The sequence below is a fragment of the Diachasma alloeum genome, unplaced genomic scaffold (genome assembly GCF_001412515.2).
Source record: "Diachasma alloeum isolate Michigan unplaced genomic scaffold, Dall2.0 Dall_scaffold_00183, whole genome shotgun sequence".
NCBI lineage: Eukaryota > Metazoa > Arthropoda > Insecta > Hymenoptera > Braconidae > Diachasma > Diachasma alloeum.
The window spans coordinates 478,040-495,480 of NW_021680349.1; the positions used below are offsets into that span (position 1 = coordinate 478,040).

The window sequence follows — 17,441 nt, forward strand, 5'->3', positions numbered from 1 at the left end:
TAGAATGTCGTGTATTATCAGTTGTTCACATGCACCATTGCCAGGACCATAAGTTACTCAACGATAATGTCCATCATAACTATTGTTTCCTTCAAAATTACTTTTGATTCTCATCTGATCTGCGTACAATTATTTACATCATATTAACATCATTGTTCCCACCCCCGTGTCATCCACTTTTCTACAATAACGTGGGAACTCTCTATCAAATTTACAGCTACTGAAATCGTTTCTAGACAGCTGAGCCTCTTTTGCAAACAAAAATCTGGATTGAATTTCACAGATGAACGAAATATTCGGTGCATGACACGAGGGTGAAAATAAACTCTCCCACTCAATCCGAAATGTCACAGCAGTTGGAGTTTGCCTAGTATTACGTGACATATTCGGGTTTGCGATTGTCCCAGTGACTGGGTGTTGCCGGTGTCCATGGCACTGCCACATTGAGCGTTGCTATACTCGATTTACGTTTCAATACCCATGGGCTTCTGGGGCTCTTTGGGCTCTTCGGACTCTTTGGTGGTGATTCAGCAAATGTAACACTGCGTCTTGCTGGTCTCGGTGGTGGTGGCGGTGGCGGTGGAATATTTTTAGGTGGCGGTGGTGGCGTTGGCAGTGATATCGATGGCGATGGATCCGGCGTTATTTCACTTGCCATGTACCATGGGCTTACACCTGCGTGTGAGTATTGCTGTGCACCTGATCCCCCTCCGCATTCCCAATCGCGTTCGCCGGCGCGTAGTACTGAAATATGCAGGTTTCATTCAGAGAGGAATGTTGCTTTGTGGGGGGATGAGTTCTTTTCATGTTTCGATCCATCGTAAATTGATTTGTGCAATTTAAATTGTTCATTTCCTTGCCTTATGCTATGAAAAATTTGACGAAAGTGAGAAGTCGTGAACTAGTTGATGGTGAAATTCTATTCATCTTCGACCCCGCGTCATTCTCACCCAAATAATAGTCTAAGCTTAATGAGTAGCTCTAGATGATAATGACATGCAATCATGAGTCACTACACTGAATGAAAAAAGCTCGAGACTGCCGAATTAGAATGAATGAATATTTCTTTTTTTTTATGGAGTGGATTTGAATTCTTTTTCTTCATCAGTGTAATATTCGTGTCGTACGAGTGTCATTCAGTCATGCAAATGTGTGAGTCTGAATATTCCGAGTAGAGAGGATACTTGGTGCAGTCTGATACAGGATTATTATATTCTGCATACGTTAAGAAGGGTAAAGCCGGGATTTGCTCAATAGGATTGGCACAGAAGCGCAGAAAATACGAAAAATGAGTAATTAGCGATTTTTTATTATTATTTCTTTCTAAATTTCAGTTGTTTAATTCAATTGAGAGTTAAAATGAATTGACAAATGGCAAAAAAGTAAATGAAATTCAAACGGGAATTTGAATTAAGGGTGAGAGTACTCACATATGGTCCCGGAAAAGGCGCATGCATCCTCCGTCTAACTCTGCAGTCCGTACCACTAGAGAAAAAATGGAAAAAAAAACTAAAAGTAGAAAACGAAAACTTACATCTGCTAAAAATCGCTATTGAGTTTTAAATCTCTTTCTCTTGAATTACTTAGGCCAGGGTTACGTAAAATTATACATTGATAATTTGACTAAAGGAGGGAAAATCAAATGAATCCAGCGCCCAGCTCAGCCCTTGAAAATATTAATGTTGAAAAAACCAAAAAAAATGGGTGAATACATTATTACATTGGGTTTCCTCAGTATTGTGTATGTGTCATGTGATGTATCTCGGTCAGCGATCAAACTATAGAAATAAATATAATTGATTTATCAACGCTGCTAATTGCATGCCAAGCGTGGTCTAATGACACGTACTCGTTGGGTCGAACTAATTATAACTGAAATCATGTATTTTATCATCTATTACCATTTTTTAATTATTTCTCGGATTGAAAAATAGTGTTCATCATCTGAAGACTATTTTTCATTATTGTTTAACATTATAAAATTTATAGTTCCCCCTGAGATTGATACCTCAGAGTTTTTCATCAGTGTAACACTTGATATTTTATTTATCATCTCTGAAATACTGCAATGATGATTGGACGAAATATCCACCATCGATTTGCAGTTGAGCTGCGTAAATTCAGGCCTTTCCTCATCGTTTAACGACAGCCGATTAAATGGCTCGTATTGGACGGAGCCAATTTGACGATAGGTAAGCGATAAAGAGGGTTGGATGAAGGGATGGAGGGGCGCAGGGCTCGGGGGTAGGTGGGCAATTAAATTTTCGCGCCAGTTGTAGTTAGGAAAACGAACAAACTGGGCATTTATGCTCACGCCAATTGCACATTGGGCCGATAATGTATATGCCAGTTTGCATTCGAATTGTGATAGTTTGATTTTAACGTCAGCCACATAAATCGAATTATGATTAGACTCGCGGCTGAATTAATTGGCCATTCAGATAAATACGGAGATTTGATATTTGATTTTATCTCACTGCAACTCGAGAGATATCGAGGTATTAACAACGCTGATTTAATGATTCCGATCAATAAAGGAAGCCACGACCTACCCGGCCATTGTCGTAGTCTCGAGCTCCAGATATTGTCAATCGAGCTTTCGCCTTCATGGCATCGGCCAATGGGATCTGAAAGAATAAATCAATGCAGAAACGGAAGAAAAAAGCGACGATGAGAAAGATTTGCTAGGCCTTCAGACATTACCTTAGCTCTCGATGCTTCAGTATGCGATTTGTAACAAAATTCTAGTAGAGCCACTGCTAGTGCAAGCAGTAGTCCACTTATGAGTATGTAAAATATCCCAGCAACATTACTCAGTGACAACTCATTCCTCGAATCCTGCTTGTCGCCGTGTCCACACTCTGTCCTGTCGTACCACCATCTGTTGACTAGTTTCGTGAGTTCTCCACTTTCTTTCAAGGTCAGCACTGATAGATTTATCTTATCCCTGTTGGATTAAAGAAGACAGTTAATGGAGCCGTTTAGATAAGGTTGATCCATAGATTTCAATCCACTGCACATAAAAATTTACACCAGGGTTGGGCAAGTAATTTACCAAGTTATCTGCATGTAAAAAAATAAGTAATTCACGAAAGGAGTTTGAGACCTTTTTGATCGCGTGTGTCACCATCATGCGTGATTGAGAACAACAGTTGTTTTGGCGCGTAAACAACCCCGTTGGCAGGTGGGTCGAACTCCCGCATCATGTGCAAGTCTTGCAAGGGTCATACCTCGCGAGGGCCAAACGTCGCAAAGATCAAACAACAGATTGTAGGCAGAACAATCTCATGGGTCAAACGATACCAAGCGTTATCCGAGGAGGCAGGAAGGACAATCACAAGGTTCTAACGCGTACGAGGGTTAACCGCGAGCGGTAGGAAGGATAGTAACAACGGTCCAACGATCGTGAAGGTCAAACCAAAGAAGCAGGAAGGAAATCGTCAAAGGTCTAACGGGAGATATAATTCTTACGAGGTATGACTCTTCCGACTTTTGACCATCGCGAGGCATAATCTTTGGGAAGTGTTACCTTCGTGACATTTGACGCTTGCAAGGTATGAGTTTCGTAACGTTTGACCCTTGCAAGGTATGGCCCTCGTGACGTTTTCTACCAGTTATTTACTTTTTTACCATTTAACCCTCAAGAGCGGGGATTCCCTCACGATGCGACCACTTAAGGTTTAAAAGTAAATTATCAGTATTCTACTACGTACCATAGAAAACCCCGATTTTCAGTGAACAACCCAACCCTGGCTTAGTCTGTAGAATGTCGTTACTTAAAAGAAATCCGTGGACTTAGAATCAATGTTTTCTGAAGGAAACTCACTTCAAGGGAGATCCCACCGGAGTTGCAATCCCAAATCCCTTGGAATCCAAATTTCTCCCTACTTTCATAGTATCACAGGGCACCCTTTCATTGATGTAATCATTCTTCGGGCTTTCAATCAGTAATGCATATTTCCCTTTACTCTGCCTCACCTTCTTGATACCCTCGTCATATGTATCGACAAAAACGTGTTTTCTCGAGTTCATGAACTCCCACATTTTGCTGTACAGACTGATCTGTGATTTCTGCGAAAAGAGGGTATTATTTAGAATGTGTAACAGAAAAGCCAAGGGAAAGTCAATTTCCATGCTAACGTATTTTCCTTTCACATCTACTTTATCATTCACATGGAATTTTAAATTTCCACTGGGAGATTTCGGGGGAAAAGATCGAATGGATATACATTGAACTCACCCGGAAGAAATCCCATGTGGATCCATGATGGAGTGTTCCGTACTGGACTTCCGTTTGTGATGCTAGATCCTCGGCTGAATTTATCGGAGTTACCATCCTCTCGACTGTCAAAAATGCTGCAAGATTCGCAGTGTACGAAGATATTATTATTAATGTGAAGAACCACCATACACATCCGACTATTCTCCCTGACATGGACCTGAAAAAAATAACATTGTCCCAGTTTATTTTTATCTCCAACCTCTGCCAACCAAATAGACCAAGGAAAGATTTAATAAGACCAAAAAATGTCGATCAAACACCCGAGAGTTATCTCGGAGGGCGCAAAAGGTAGATGGTATTTAATAATGTGAATTTGCATCGAATTTCGTCGTTCAAAAGTGTGGAATGGGGTGAGGAAGTTGCTGGTGAATTTACAATTCATATCGCCGACTGAGAATATTTAAACCATTAATCAAAAGACTAGCTCGCCAAGGAAGCACCGACGCCTAAATGTAAATTAATTGAGCCGCAGGTACCATCAGCCTCCGAGTTTCACGTAATCATTTCATTTCTGCTTTCGCACACACCTTTCGTTTCCGGGGTGAAATAAATATAAAATTGCGAATCAGTGTCAATGCACTGTAAACTAAAGTGTCTCAAGTCAAGAAACTTTTGACCTCTTTTTTCGTCTCAAATTAAGACGTAGAGATGAATTTTACACTGTTAGAAAAAAATTGAAATTTCATGGACAGTCAACCTGTAATATTTAGAAGAGTGACACTGAATAAAATTTAAGGGGAAAAAAATATTGAAAATTCAGTAAAATTTCAAATTTTTGAACAGCATTAAAATGAGAATTCCTCAACCCATTTGGATTTTCAATGAAATCATGAATATTAACGATTTACGATGAATTTTCAATTAATTGAATATTCAAGAACATATTTACCGGAATTTTCCTGATTTCTACTAATTTTTAGGGAATAATTGCGCCGAAATTTGCAGTTCCCACTGATTGTTCCATGAAATTCTCAATTTTCAGTGACGGAATTCCTTGCAATTTCAGCGAAACTAAAATGCGATCAATATTTTCAACAGTGCAGATATTCCAGATGTCTTACTTGAGACTCTTTCGGTTCGAACCAGTGAAAAAGTCAAGTACTGACCAACCACACGAGTATAAAACCTCCACACCGACAGTCCGAATATGATTTTTCTGTAGTGCTTTCAACTTTTGCGAGTTTGGAAAGAACGAAATACCACTTTCGAGACGAGAGCAAGTGAGGTAGAGTGGGTGGAGTAGAGAAAAGTATTTTTCTTGAGTGATATTCATTGATTTTGCGCCCTTCTGCTCCTGCAATGATACTAGGTTTGAATTAATTTGACATCACCCACTCTTATTCCCTTGTCTCCCTTCTCCATCTCCCCGCCCACTATCAAGAAGCTTAATAAATTGAGAGAAAATGTTACAGAAAGTCTTGTTTTGACGTCTTAATGGAATTAATATCTTGTCGTCCTGGCACTATCATAAATGACTAATGACTTGAAGTGAGACAGAAAAGAAGTCCTGAATTCCGGGGGATGAAAATGTCTTGTTTATGAAATATCTCATTTTCCGATGAAAAAAACGTCCTCTATTAAGACATGTTTACGCATGACGTTTTAAATTAAGACGTTTTCAAGGTACGATTCTCTGCAATATGATTTTCATTCATGAATGAGGAGTCTAAAATGAACAAAAGTCAAATCATCTCTTTCATCTCATGTATCTTCTGCGGAAGAAAATGATGAGAAAGATCAAATGGCCGAATCAGTTCTCGTTGCAGCCTAGTACTTCCATTACACTGCCCCAAGCTTGATTCCAGGGAATTTTCACAGAAGTATATTTCTCCATTTTCCCACTCACTCGAGATTTCTCTGCTCTTCTACAGCTTTTATCTTTGCACTTCGAAACTCGACCTAGTGATTGCACTCGAGTTGGATTTTTAAGCTCTCTATCTGTTTCAAAAAGAGATGATAAAAAAACGAGAGACGGTGAGAGGGAATAAATACAGCGTGATGCAGGAAGCAACGAGGCATCCTATTGCATCAATGGGTATAAACTCATGTAGACACGCGCATACCTCTGTGAGTCTGATGAGAGTACGACTGAATTTAAACTGCCACGATGCCTCAAATTCATAGAAAAAAGCTCAATGAAACGAAAGATTTTAATATTTATCGTTAATGGAGCCCTTCTGCGAACTACATTCACTCGACGAGCTAATTCATCCTCCTGTAAAGGATCCCTCACCCGGTAATGCGCTTTTCTTGTTACGCATAAAGAGAAAGTTGAATTGCCTCGTTGACGAGAGTTCTGCCAATGGACTCAAAGTAGTTTTTTTAGAGTCTTAGCGGCTGAACTCATTTCGCATTGAAAGAGATTCTGCCCTGGGATTTTTTCAATAATGGTAATACCATGAAAAGAGTCTAAAATTATTTTTGAGGAATTGAATGCAACATGAGGCTCGTTCTAATTATTCCCGACTGACGAATTAATCCAAGAAGAGATGGATTTCTTTCATTTCTTTGTTTTTTTTTTCCACTGAAGTGGTTGTGTTAACATTAATATCTAGACCGTGAACAAGATGAATCATTTACCTTGGTGAAATATCACAGCCCTGTTGCATGAAAGCACCTAATGAGAACCACATACTGTTGAGCATACTGAAATCATTGGCCATGCAGGGTGCTGGAGCATGAAGTGAACCCTGCTGGCTGTGTGGATGTTGCAGGCTTGGATCGCCTCTTCCAACCATCGATGGATCACCACCTCCGTTTAACTGGATTACTCGCCATTCGTACGGTGAAAATCTGTAATTAAATACCTCATGAATATACAGACTCCATTAATGCATTACGTGGCAGATAATAATCTGGTAATCTAGTAATATTACCTTGATACTATGAAGAGAACAATGGATACTCCGATATACGAGAATATGACGCAGACCCAAATTTCTTTGCTGAGGGGATTCAGAAAACTGAAGACTCCTGGTTTTTGCTTTATCGGCTTTTTTATCATGATGCTGATACCCAGGGACATGAATGGTTTTGTGAAGTCTATGACTCGTTCTCTTTCCGATGTGATGGTCATTGATGCTATTGCCAAATCTGCCTCCTGTGGATGGGGGGAAGAATCAATTTACAAGTTGTGATTTTTTTAATGAAAGGAGAATTTAACGTTTTCGGTCATTAATTTATTCTGGTATGCTTGTCCGTTGCATCGATTTGACAATACTCCTGAGTTATGAAGAATTTTACTCATGAAGTTCTGAAAATTGTTTGATCAGATTGTTTATTCGGATGATTAATTGGGGATTGACATTCGATAATTTATTTGAATAGAATCACTCATTTGTTCGCTTTTTTTTGTTGCAAACATATTTGGAGTGAATTTGAATCTGAAGTAATTAACATCACATATATTCATTGGGATATTTCGCAAGACGTGATTGGTTTAAATACTGTGATTTGATATGATCGAATGTCCCCTTGTGGAAATATCTAGTGTGTGTTGACTGGCGCCTGAAACGGAACTGTTTATAATGCTCCGGAACCCGAACTTCTCTGCATATTTTAAAATTCGGACAATGTTCAAATGTCGCCGTTCGTTACGAAATTCAGTAATCAAGTGAATAGACTCGCAAAATAGTCGTCCACTGATCAGTTAAAATACTGATTACGGATAAGTAATAAACTTTAAGTACGATAAAACTGGATATTCCATTTTGGAACGGAACGTTGGCTGAGGAATGCCACAGCTGAAACGTACTTTCGATAAAACTCTTGATCTTGCCTTCTTTCACACCCATCTAGGTATAGAATACTTCAGAACCACAGATTCCTATTATTTCCGAAGGATCTTACAAAGAGACTCGACTATACAGAAAAAGGATAAGATATAATATCTTGAAAATATATCAGTAGCGAAGTGGTAAAAGGAGATAAGTCAATTTTGACTATTGACCAGTTTTCAATATCTCGGAATCTAAGGGAGATAGCGAAATTTTTATAATTATATTTGTTGTAGCACTTAATCGGCTCCACAAAAAAGGTGTAACAAAAATTTCGCTATCTCCCTTAAATTCCGAGATATCGATTGAAAACTGGTCTATAGTCAAAATTGACTTATCTCCTTTTCCCGCTTCGCTACTGTTATGTTCTGTTCTACCATTCAACTTTAACATATTATGTGCGAAAGCGCAAGCCCTCCCCCAAATCATGGAAAATATCGATTAGCAAACTCAATGAGGATGTTCACTAGTTTTACTCTGTATCTGATGTGATGCAAGCCGATTAAACCTCCAGTAGCTGCTAATGATTAGGCGCAACGCTGCAGTACAATTGATTATGTAGTACCGGTGTTAAATGAATTCACAGCATGCGCAGTTATGAGACGAAACTAAAGATATACGTGACTGGCTTTTCTGTCCCTCACATGTGGCTTCATAAACACCCCTCCCAAAATCCAAAATAACCTTATAAGCTACGAAGGGGTGTTGGCTGGTTGGGCTTCAACTCCATTCAAAAGCATGTGCAATGATAATACCATTATTTCAGTAAAGTAGAGGAAGGGGGTTACGATACACATGCAGCCCAGAAAGCCCTCAATGAAATTACTTGGAAATAACGTCGATGGGATGCTGGGGAATATTAATAAAGCCGAGCTTTGGAATTTAATCAAAGTTCGGTCAGATATAATCTGGCTTATCTCGACCAAGAGAGATATTGAACCATTCTCTACGCTCAATCATCGGTAGAATATTCACTGGAATTGTTTATTCAGTGCTCATCAGGGCCGTTCGTTAAATTTAAAAAGAGAGAGGGCTTAGTCAGAGGGCTATTGAGGTTCGCGAATGCGCTGGTAGATGGTGGGTGAGTGTCTACTCTCACTGTGGCTTTCGACCCCTGCCGGTGGGAACTCGCAAGCTTCCAGCAGTTTCGAGGATAAAACAGGAATTTTTGCCGTTCTTTTTGGAGGGTGGATGGGCTTTTAAGGGTGGTAACGCGGGAACAACGATCAATAATACCTTCCTCTTCCAACTACCAACCCATCAAGGACTGCATGAGATTTTCTCATGGTCAGGGACCCTGTTTCTCCGGTGCCCTCTGCCCACTCGGTTCTAATGTTCGATTGAATCGTGTGGAATTATCTTTAATGAGCAATTCTATTTACCCTTCTGATGAGCTCGCCGACCATTCCATCCCATCCACCTGGCACATCGGGATTCTCCGAGCCGTATTTACCGTCGTCCACCGGTTTAAGTTCGTCTGAGGATTCATAAAAATGATTTTACAGTCTCTTTTATCCGCCAAGGGAGATGTACTGCATATGATAAAAAGTGAAACTCACATTTTATTCCGAGCTGTTGGGCTATCAAGTCCGCAAGGTCTTTGCAGTATCCCTCGAATCTGTCGTTTCCATCAAGTATTTTTCCTACCTCGGGTTTTTTCAGCATCATGAATGGCTCCTCCTGTTATGAAAGACCATGAAAACGATAATATATCAGGAATCTTGATATGAGGGTCTTTGTAAATGCAGTTAAGGTCTCATAAATTCTTCGAAAATTTTTTCTGAATGTGCGCGCATGGGGGTGATGCGAACGAATTCATTCATTCATACACTGGCCTATCTCACGATGAGAGAAAAAAATGAAGACTCGACGGAGAGAGACAGGGGAAATAAAATAGAGAGTATGCAAGATAAGTAAAGTGGAAAATCCGGGGGGTTGGGGATGGGAGAGGCCCGAGGGGTGGTGGTTTAACTTTTAGAGAAGGGGGGCTCGATCATAAATATTTATGGCCTCGTTTTGTGGATGGTGGTTCTGGCCATTCGCCTCGTTTGACTCACCAGTATCGTCGTCACGATGTACGTTTTATTTTTTTCAATTTCCTGAGTAGGCAGTCGTACGTATTTAGCTGTAATGGGTTGGAAGCCAGCCTCGTCCGTCCACTCAGCAACCTATTACCATTTTTTGAATTGAACAACAATTATATTTATCATCATTCCAATCATCTGCAGAGGAAAAAAGTGTCTGGCTCTCAGTAATAATCTTTGAATTTTAGAACTCTTTCGTGATAAATTGTAGGACGGTAAAAATTTTAACAATAGTTTAGGTATTCAATTTTCAAAAATTTCTATTTACTGTGAGAGGATTTTGTTCAACGATCAGACCAAAAAACGAACTCTGAATTATTATTATTAAACAAACTAAATTAGTTGATTCAGTTTTTTAAATAATAGGGTCTCATAAATTAATTAGTACCGGCAATCCGACCAGAATATTTCTATTGATATTAATTTATATTCCAAATTTCGTTCAGACCTTGCTTCCTAAAATCGTATAATTTTATAGAATAATTTCTTCCCAATAAATCTACATTTCCACTAGTTTTGAAAACAATCTTGGCTTTTTAATTGAAAACCATTGGGTTTAGAATAACAATATTGCCTTTTTTGAATCAATATCTCTGAAAAGTATGATTCTACCACAGCGTCATTCATACCTTCCTTATCCTTGAAAGCGTATCATCTACACCACCACTCAATTAATGTTCAATTAATCCTGACGTTTATCTGTTTTCTGATATTTTAGTTGATCAACACAAATATTGTCAATTTAACGACTCGACTTTTCTTAGCTTAAAAAATTGACAGCTTTGAATTTAAGAACCCCCATGTTCTCATTTGAAAAATTTTTCTTCCGAAATTAAATGAACAATTAAATGAACAATGCGTGTTAGAGCCATGAGATTCAATCAATAAATTTTCTCTGAAAGCCAGAAACTTTTTTCTCTGTTGACTCAGCAATTGCTCACCTTGACCATTGCACTGTTTACAGTCATTTCGACAACGTGAAGTGTGTAATTGTGTCTACGGCTGTCATTGTTGAAACGTATTGGCCCGGTTAGACCCTCGAAATCCGCCTGTGGGCAGGATAAATAACAGAATGAAAAAATATTATTCTTAGTGGAGTCAAGTTCTGCCGAATCGCCTGATATCGACAGGTCCAGAGGGGTTGAAAAAATATGAACGAGGGGTTCGTCGTTCGCAAGGTTACAGTATACAGGTATATTTGTTCTTTAGGGGGGAAAATTTTTCGTTGGTAACTCGAGAAAGGGGGAATGGAATTCCATTGGCTGCCACAAGAAATGCCAATTACTGTCAACCGCAGACACAGAGGCAGTTGGCTTCTCGATCCGACGCGTTTTCTCTACCGAAACAAAAAGAATTACTGTTTTCTACAGAATACAAAAGAATCAGGGAGGGGGGAGGGGGGAGAGTTGCAGGCTCTTATTACTTCTCGTCTGCGACCTTTGGACCGATAAACCAAATGCCATTCCACGAGAATTTTTTTCCCTTCTTCATTCCTATTTCTGCCCCCTCAAACGAAGGAAATTGAATGAAAATAATCACAGAGAAAACAATCCTGATTTTTAGGAGCATGTCAGTGATTCTCATTCAAACCAATTTTCAATTATTTGTGCGACGTAATTTTTCGAGCTATCGGGGTCACTTTGGGGATAAAATGCGCGGAATGTTGTCAGTCTTATCAGAGCACACATAACACCATGTCGATAATGTGGAGCCCTTTCATGTGGACGTCCACAATTATTGGGGATACTGGACACTGATTAGAAGAATCCTGATCATCAGTGATTTGTAACACTGAAATTTTGTGATTGATTTATTGAAACTAGAAATGAGTCCCTGATAATCAGTGAGCATTCTATTGCCAAAAACACAGCGTTTCGCGAGGTTGTTTTATATTGACGTTTGTTTTTATTGTATCAAAAATACATATTATCAAATGATTGAAACTTCTATGCCACCTAGGCTCTCAAAGTTTGCATAACAAAGACATAATGCCCTATTAAACAAATACTAACGTCACAATATGTTGAAATATATGGAAACTTCCTAACTGCTAATCCTCAATTCTTTCATTTTAACTTTCATTAATCATGTACTTTCGTAAATTTAAATTCCTTTAATTTTCTTTTTTTCGCAAATTGCATTAGTTTGATTGTATTTCATTTGTTGATGTGAAAAGCCGAGAAAATTTCACAGTTTCCTAGAAAATTCTCGGATTTTTCGACAAATTGGAGACAATTATTCGCTCTTCTAGGAAATCAATTTACAACACTTCCTTTATTTTTTAATAATTATGGATATTGATTGTGTTATTTTCGGACGAAAAAGGTGATTCATCAAAGATTCAAAATTATTAAATAATGTTTCTCTTATCATTCATTTTTACCATGGACGGAGCTTTACTTTCTATGTATAATTGATTTATATAATGCATTTCTGACCGTATGAAATGCAATAAATTTCACATTTTCCTTTCAATATTGACTACTAGTCAATTTTGCTTCATTTGAATAAAGAAAAAGAAACTCCTCGCAAGTATATGAAGCGAGAGAGCAGTGCGCGCTGGATCTAGTGTCTCTCAAAAATTACTGACAAAATCACTGATCGCGAATCCCTAAAAATTGGGGATAGATTCCTGAAGACTAGGAATGCATAAATAGAGACTTTTTGTCTGTGATTTCGGGTGAGGAAAAAGAAGAGGTCTTTTATTGAAATTAACGATTCTGGAGAGTCCGCAGATAGACCACGATACACTGCGATCGAGTGGTAGGCCATATAGGGTCACAAGTGGTCACGCTCGATATTGGTCAGACCGTGGTTATACACGAAAATGGAGGTGGGGAATCGGGTATATGGCTAGTAGAAACGACACGCGCTTGGGTAAGACACGGGCAAGGTCGCATCTGGCGCCAGTGATAATGTCTAGAGTACCCCTGTTTCGGAGTTCGTTATTTCCGGCGTCTAATAACTTCACCCGGCTAAATTGCATCAACCGAAGTACCACTCGACTCTCCACACTGCAACTTTATTTTTGGGTAGAAAATTTATGGAGGAATTATGCGATTCATTAGGGATTCAATCGCTATCCTCCGTTCGACTGAATAATTTTGTAGATTCTTTTATCATTCATTTGAATTCCCATTCAAGATTTGGTACATAGAGAAAAATTTTAGTTGAAAATTATCCGTAAATTCTAGTAGTTCAAAACGCTTTGATATTTCGAAAATTTTTGTTATGATTTTAGAGGGAAATTGAATATTTTTAACTATTAAAGTGTTTTCGGGGAATTTTTAGTCAAGATAGCAGAATTTTCACTAAACTTATGATATTTTCAAACTACTACTGTCGCTTGAAAATTGATTGTATAATTGCATATTTTGTCAGCAGTGGACTAGATATCAATGGCCATCTCTGGATATAAGGGACACAGTGGAATTTCCATGAGGATGAGTATTGCACAGGATAATACAAGCAGGGAAAAAAATTAAACAAAAATTCGGTTCTCTCTTCAATTTTGTAATATTTATTAGAAAATAATAAAATAGTAAATTTAATTCATTTCTCGTCAAAAAAACTTCTGCAGAACAATACCTAAACTTGATAAATGGTGGATAGAAAGAATAGACCAGGAAAAAATAGCTCACATTCTCAAAATTTGCAAAAAAAAACCTTCCCTACTTAGAAATTTCCCTTGGTCTATTTTTTCCGGGATTCCAACCCAAAAAATTGGTAAAGTATTTGGATATTCTCGTCAATATTAAAAAAATATAATCTTTACATAGGTTAAGGTTTGCATATAATATCAAAATTAAAGTAATAAAATAATCGATAATATAGGATTGTCAATTGTCTAAAATATTAATTGATAAAATAATTCTGCGTTTGAATATTTAATTGATTAATTTAATAATTGAAAATTGTAGAACACTATTAAACAATTGACTAGCTGAAAATTTAACGGTAATTCTAATTTATGATTATGGCCATCTCTGCCAACTAGAGTGTCAGTAGTGCAGTAGATTTCAATGAACATCTCTGAATATAATAGACACAGTGGGATTTGCATGAGGATCTTTTTTTTGGTAACACTAGCAACAAAATAGTTAAAATAAAAATTCCATTCTCTCTTCAATAATGGCACAGCAAACTTAGTTCTGATTAAATAACTGTTCTACAGACTGATCCCTAAAATTGATGAATAGGCTTTTACGAGTAGTCTCACCTTCCTAAGAAATTTAGAAATCTTGTCGCCGTATTCCCAAGGGGTAACTAAATCATCCCTGGGGTTGCAATCGAGTGGACTACTGACATTGCTCGGCTGCACACCACCCTGTACCCCAGGTCTCTTGGGATTACTCCGATCTGTCTTCTTCTTCAGGAACTTATTGAACGCCTCGACCAGCATGAGCACTGCGTCATACATCAGTGCCGCCTGTGCCTGTGTTTTCATCAACAAGTTTATTACCATGTGTATCGAGGGTCGAGTCAATTTGATGTGTCAGAGTGATGGGAAAATGGAGTGAAAAAAAATTGTTATCGAGCATGAATGATGTAATATACATACGGAAATTGAGTCACGTCCAGCACCGGGAAAGGTCCCGGTATCGAGTCGGCGCCAGTTCTCGAGGAAGTCTTTGACGGGACGTCGACTTATGTCTATGAGACGAAACCCAGTGATGTTGATGGCACCATACTCAATCACTTCGGTCTCCCAACGCTCGTCCATTATCTGATAACCACCGAGAAAATCAAGTACAAGGTGATGCACTCACGGGTTTTCTCCCTCATTTCGACAAAGTACTTCCGAAATAAAATTGTTGGGGATTTTCCGGTGAAATTGCGAACATTCTGACAGACTTCAAGGGTCTCTCAATCAAGACTTTGCTCTCGCTATCGGGGGAATCAATCAATTTCTCAAGAAATACTTTCTAACTCACATCGATTCTCATCTAATCACGAAGGAAACTCATTTCACTTAATTTAGCACTCACGAAAAACGAGGGAAAAAATAAGGAATGATTTCGTCCTGTTTCTTTTACCAATAATATCCGCGATGTGTAATACTCAAGTCTCCCATTCGGAAATGAAATTATCCCCTGGGGGATTGGCCGAAAACCCTTTTCCCCGTCAGTACCTAAGAGTCAAAGGGAGCGTCAGGCAATTCAATCGCAATAATCGCATTACTGTCGTTCGTCGTGCAGGGAGAAGTTACAATAAATAAACACAGAGGAGATGAAAACCCGTCACCACGCCCACCTCAATTATCAATCAAGCGTATTATTCTCGGACCAAAATGAAAAATGGAAACGTTTTATCGTATTTAACCCAACTAGTACCCCCAGGCCTCCGTAAATGTCACGGGGGAATGACAATCCTCAAGCAAATATTTTTGTTTTTTACGCCAATTCTGTTGAAAACTAGACAACTCCGCCGTACTTTTTTTAATAGACATTTATGTGTAGAAAAAAATCTACAGGTGTTGAATTTTCTTTCTTATTCTGTTAGTTATTTCTGTAGGAGTTCGTAGGCATGAATTTCCCAAGTTTGTTTCTTAAATTTTATCATGAGAAACAATTGGAAATATGAGACTAAATACTAATTTTCGCTGAAAAATGGAGAAATAAAAATCCATGGGCTTTTTTGTATTAAATATCTATTAAAAATATGACTTAGTACGTTGCATAATCTTCAATATAATTGGCACTAAAAACCAATAGAATCATTTTGAGGAATTTCAACAGAAATTTCACCGAATTCCAATAGAAATTCAGGAATTTTTTTTTATGAAATCACTATGGCTTTCGACTAATTGTATTTCATATTTTAGAAAATGTACAAACTATTTTATTTTTAGTTTGTACTTTAGGTAGGCTCTCCCGTCAATTACCCTCTGGGGGGGAGGGGGGAGGCGCTGCGCCCCCTAGACCTCGCTTCTACGCCCCGCCCACCCCCTCTTGGCGAGCCTTGATGATAAAAAATAAATTATATAATTTCGCCAATCGGCCTCATGACGCAATGGACAATTATTTTATTAAACTAAGGGTGCTGTAAAATTTCTTGAAACAGAGAAAGTTGATTCAGTTCATCATACTTCCCCGCTGATATTTACATACGCGACGAGTTCTGATACACCCACGTTCGACAATTTAATTCTCCACGAGCGTTTAAACTTTTAAATGAAACTCACCGTTCCAAAAAAATAAACGAAAAAAGTCCACGTCAACTCATACACCACGCGACTGCCGCCTGAATTCCGGACGATAAAATGGCATGGAGTGGAAAAAAATTAACCCTCTCATCGGAGATAAAAGCGGCCGTGACGTGAATTCATTAATGAACTATGACTGGTTCGTTAAAAATGCGTTACGTGACTGATACCATTGAAGCCGGTGATATTAACCCCTCGGAAAATCGAAATAAAACCTCCCGGAATGGCGAGATAGCGGAAGAAAAGACGGAGAATTTAATATGTCTTCATTAGCTCACCAGTCCACTGAGTAGATAATGATAAGTTCTCTTTCCAAGTGCAATATCTCTCACATGACTGACCACGATGTCCTTTGCCATGTCAGTCGGGCAGTCTAGCACAACGTATTTGGAGCTCCACCTTTGAACAATGAAAAGTGAGAATAATTAAAATGAGCATAACGTCAAAAGTCGAAGGAAGAGAAAGAGACAATTTGGACAATGTACCCCAAGAAAAAAAAATTCCCCCGTCAAAGTGAATGGCGGAGTATCTACTCCCCATGTACAACCTCTTTTGTGCGCGTTTCAGGTCACTCTTAATTATCTTGCGGACGAGTTGGTCATTCTGGATTAACGATCGTAGAGCATGGATGCATGCTCAATAAATGGATAGACAGAGACAGGCAGTTGCACTGTTCACTGTAATTTCACTTGACCAGGTAATCACCGAACAGTATTATACAGCGCCAGTTACACCGGTCACTGATTCAAATACTTAAACTATATCTGGTAAATTACCGCATTCATTGGTGCAGAAGCATCAGTGAATAGCAAGTGGAGATGGGTTTTAGTGGATTCAACATTAACGCTAATGCGTTTTCAAGTAGAAATTTTCGGGTAGGTGGCTTCGGGGGGGGGGGCAGTGATGGTAGAGGAAAACGAGGGCAAAGGTACTGAAACAAAGAGAAGGGAGGGAGGGCTAAAGGGCGACGGAGAGTTTCAACGGGCTTGAGCAATAGAGAGTGCAGATGCAAGGCACTACGGTATCGCATTTCACCTCCTTTAACCCTCTCCTACGTTTTCTGTAAAAGCGTCAGGCTCGTATCTCAACGGCGT

At 38.8% G+C, this 17,441-nt stretch overlaps 1 protein-coding gene across 2 annotated transcripts in view; it reads right to left on the reverse strand.

Annotated features, from left to right (window-relative positions):
* Positions 1–668: 668 nt before the first annotated feature.
* The window catches only part of LOC107047660 (glutamate receptor 1), a 261,472-nt gene continuing 244,699 nt past the window's right edge, over positions 669–17,441 (reverse strand). Inside the window, exons 6-20 of one of the 2 annotated variants that reach the window (XM_015270463.1) lie at positions 16,626–16,746; positions 14,704–14,868; positions 14,362–14,577; positions 11,084–11,191; positions 10,116–10,226; positions 9,618–9,738; positions 9,441–9,535; positions 7,159–7,382; positions 6,863–7,075; positions 4,241–4,439; positions 3,827–4,071; positions 2,704–2,947; positions 2,553–2,627; positions 1,431–1,485; positions 669–744 (exon numbers count right to left, since the gene is read on the reverse strand). In XM_015270463.1, the coding sequence (XP_015125949.1) occupies positions 1,465–1,485; positions 2,553–2,627; positions 2,704–2,947; positions 3,827–4,071; positions 4,241–4,439; positions 6,863–7,075; positions 7,159–7,382; positions 9,441–9,535; positions 9,618–9,738; positions 10,116–10,226; positions 11,084–11,191; positions 14,362–14,577; positions 14,704–14,868; positions 16,626–16,746 (2,158 nt within the window). In that variant the 3' untranslated portion in view covers positions 669–744; positions 1,431–1,464. Of the gene's footprint in view, positions 745–1,430; positions 1,486–2,043; positions 2,628–2,703; positions 2,948–3,826; positions 4,072–4,240; positions 4,440–6,862; positions 7,076–7,158; positions 7,383–9,440; positions 9,536–9,617; positions 9,739–10,115; positions 10,227–11,083; positions 11,192–14,361; positions 14,578–14,703; positions 14,869–16,625; positions 16,747–17,441 lie in introns of those variants that run through there. The other variant, XM_015270458.1, reaches the window with a different exon arrangement.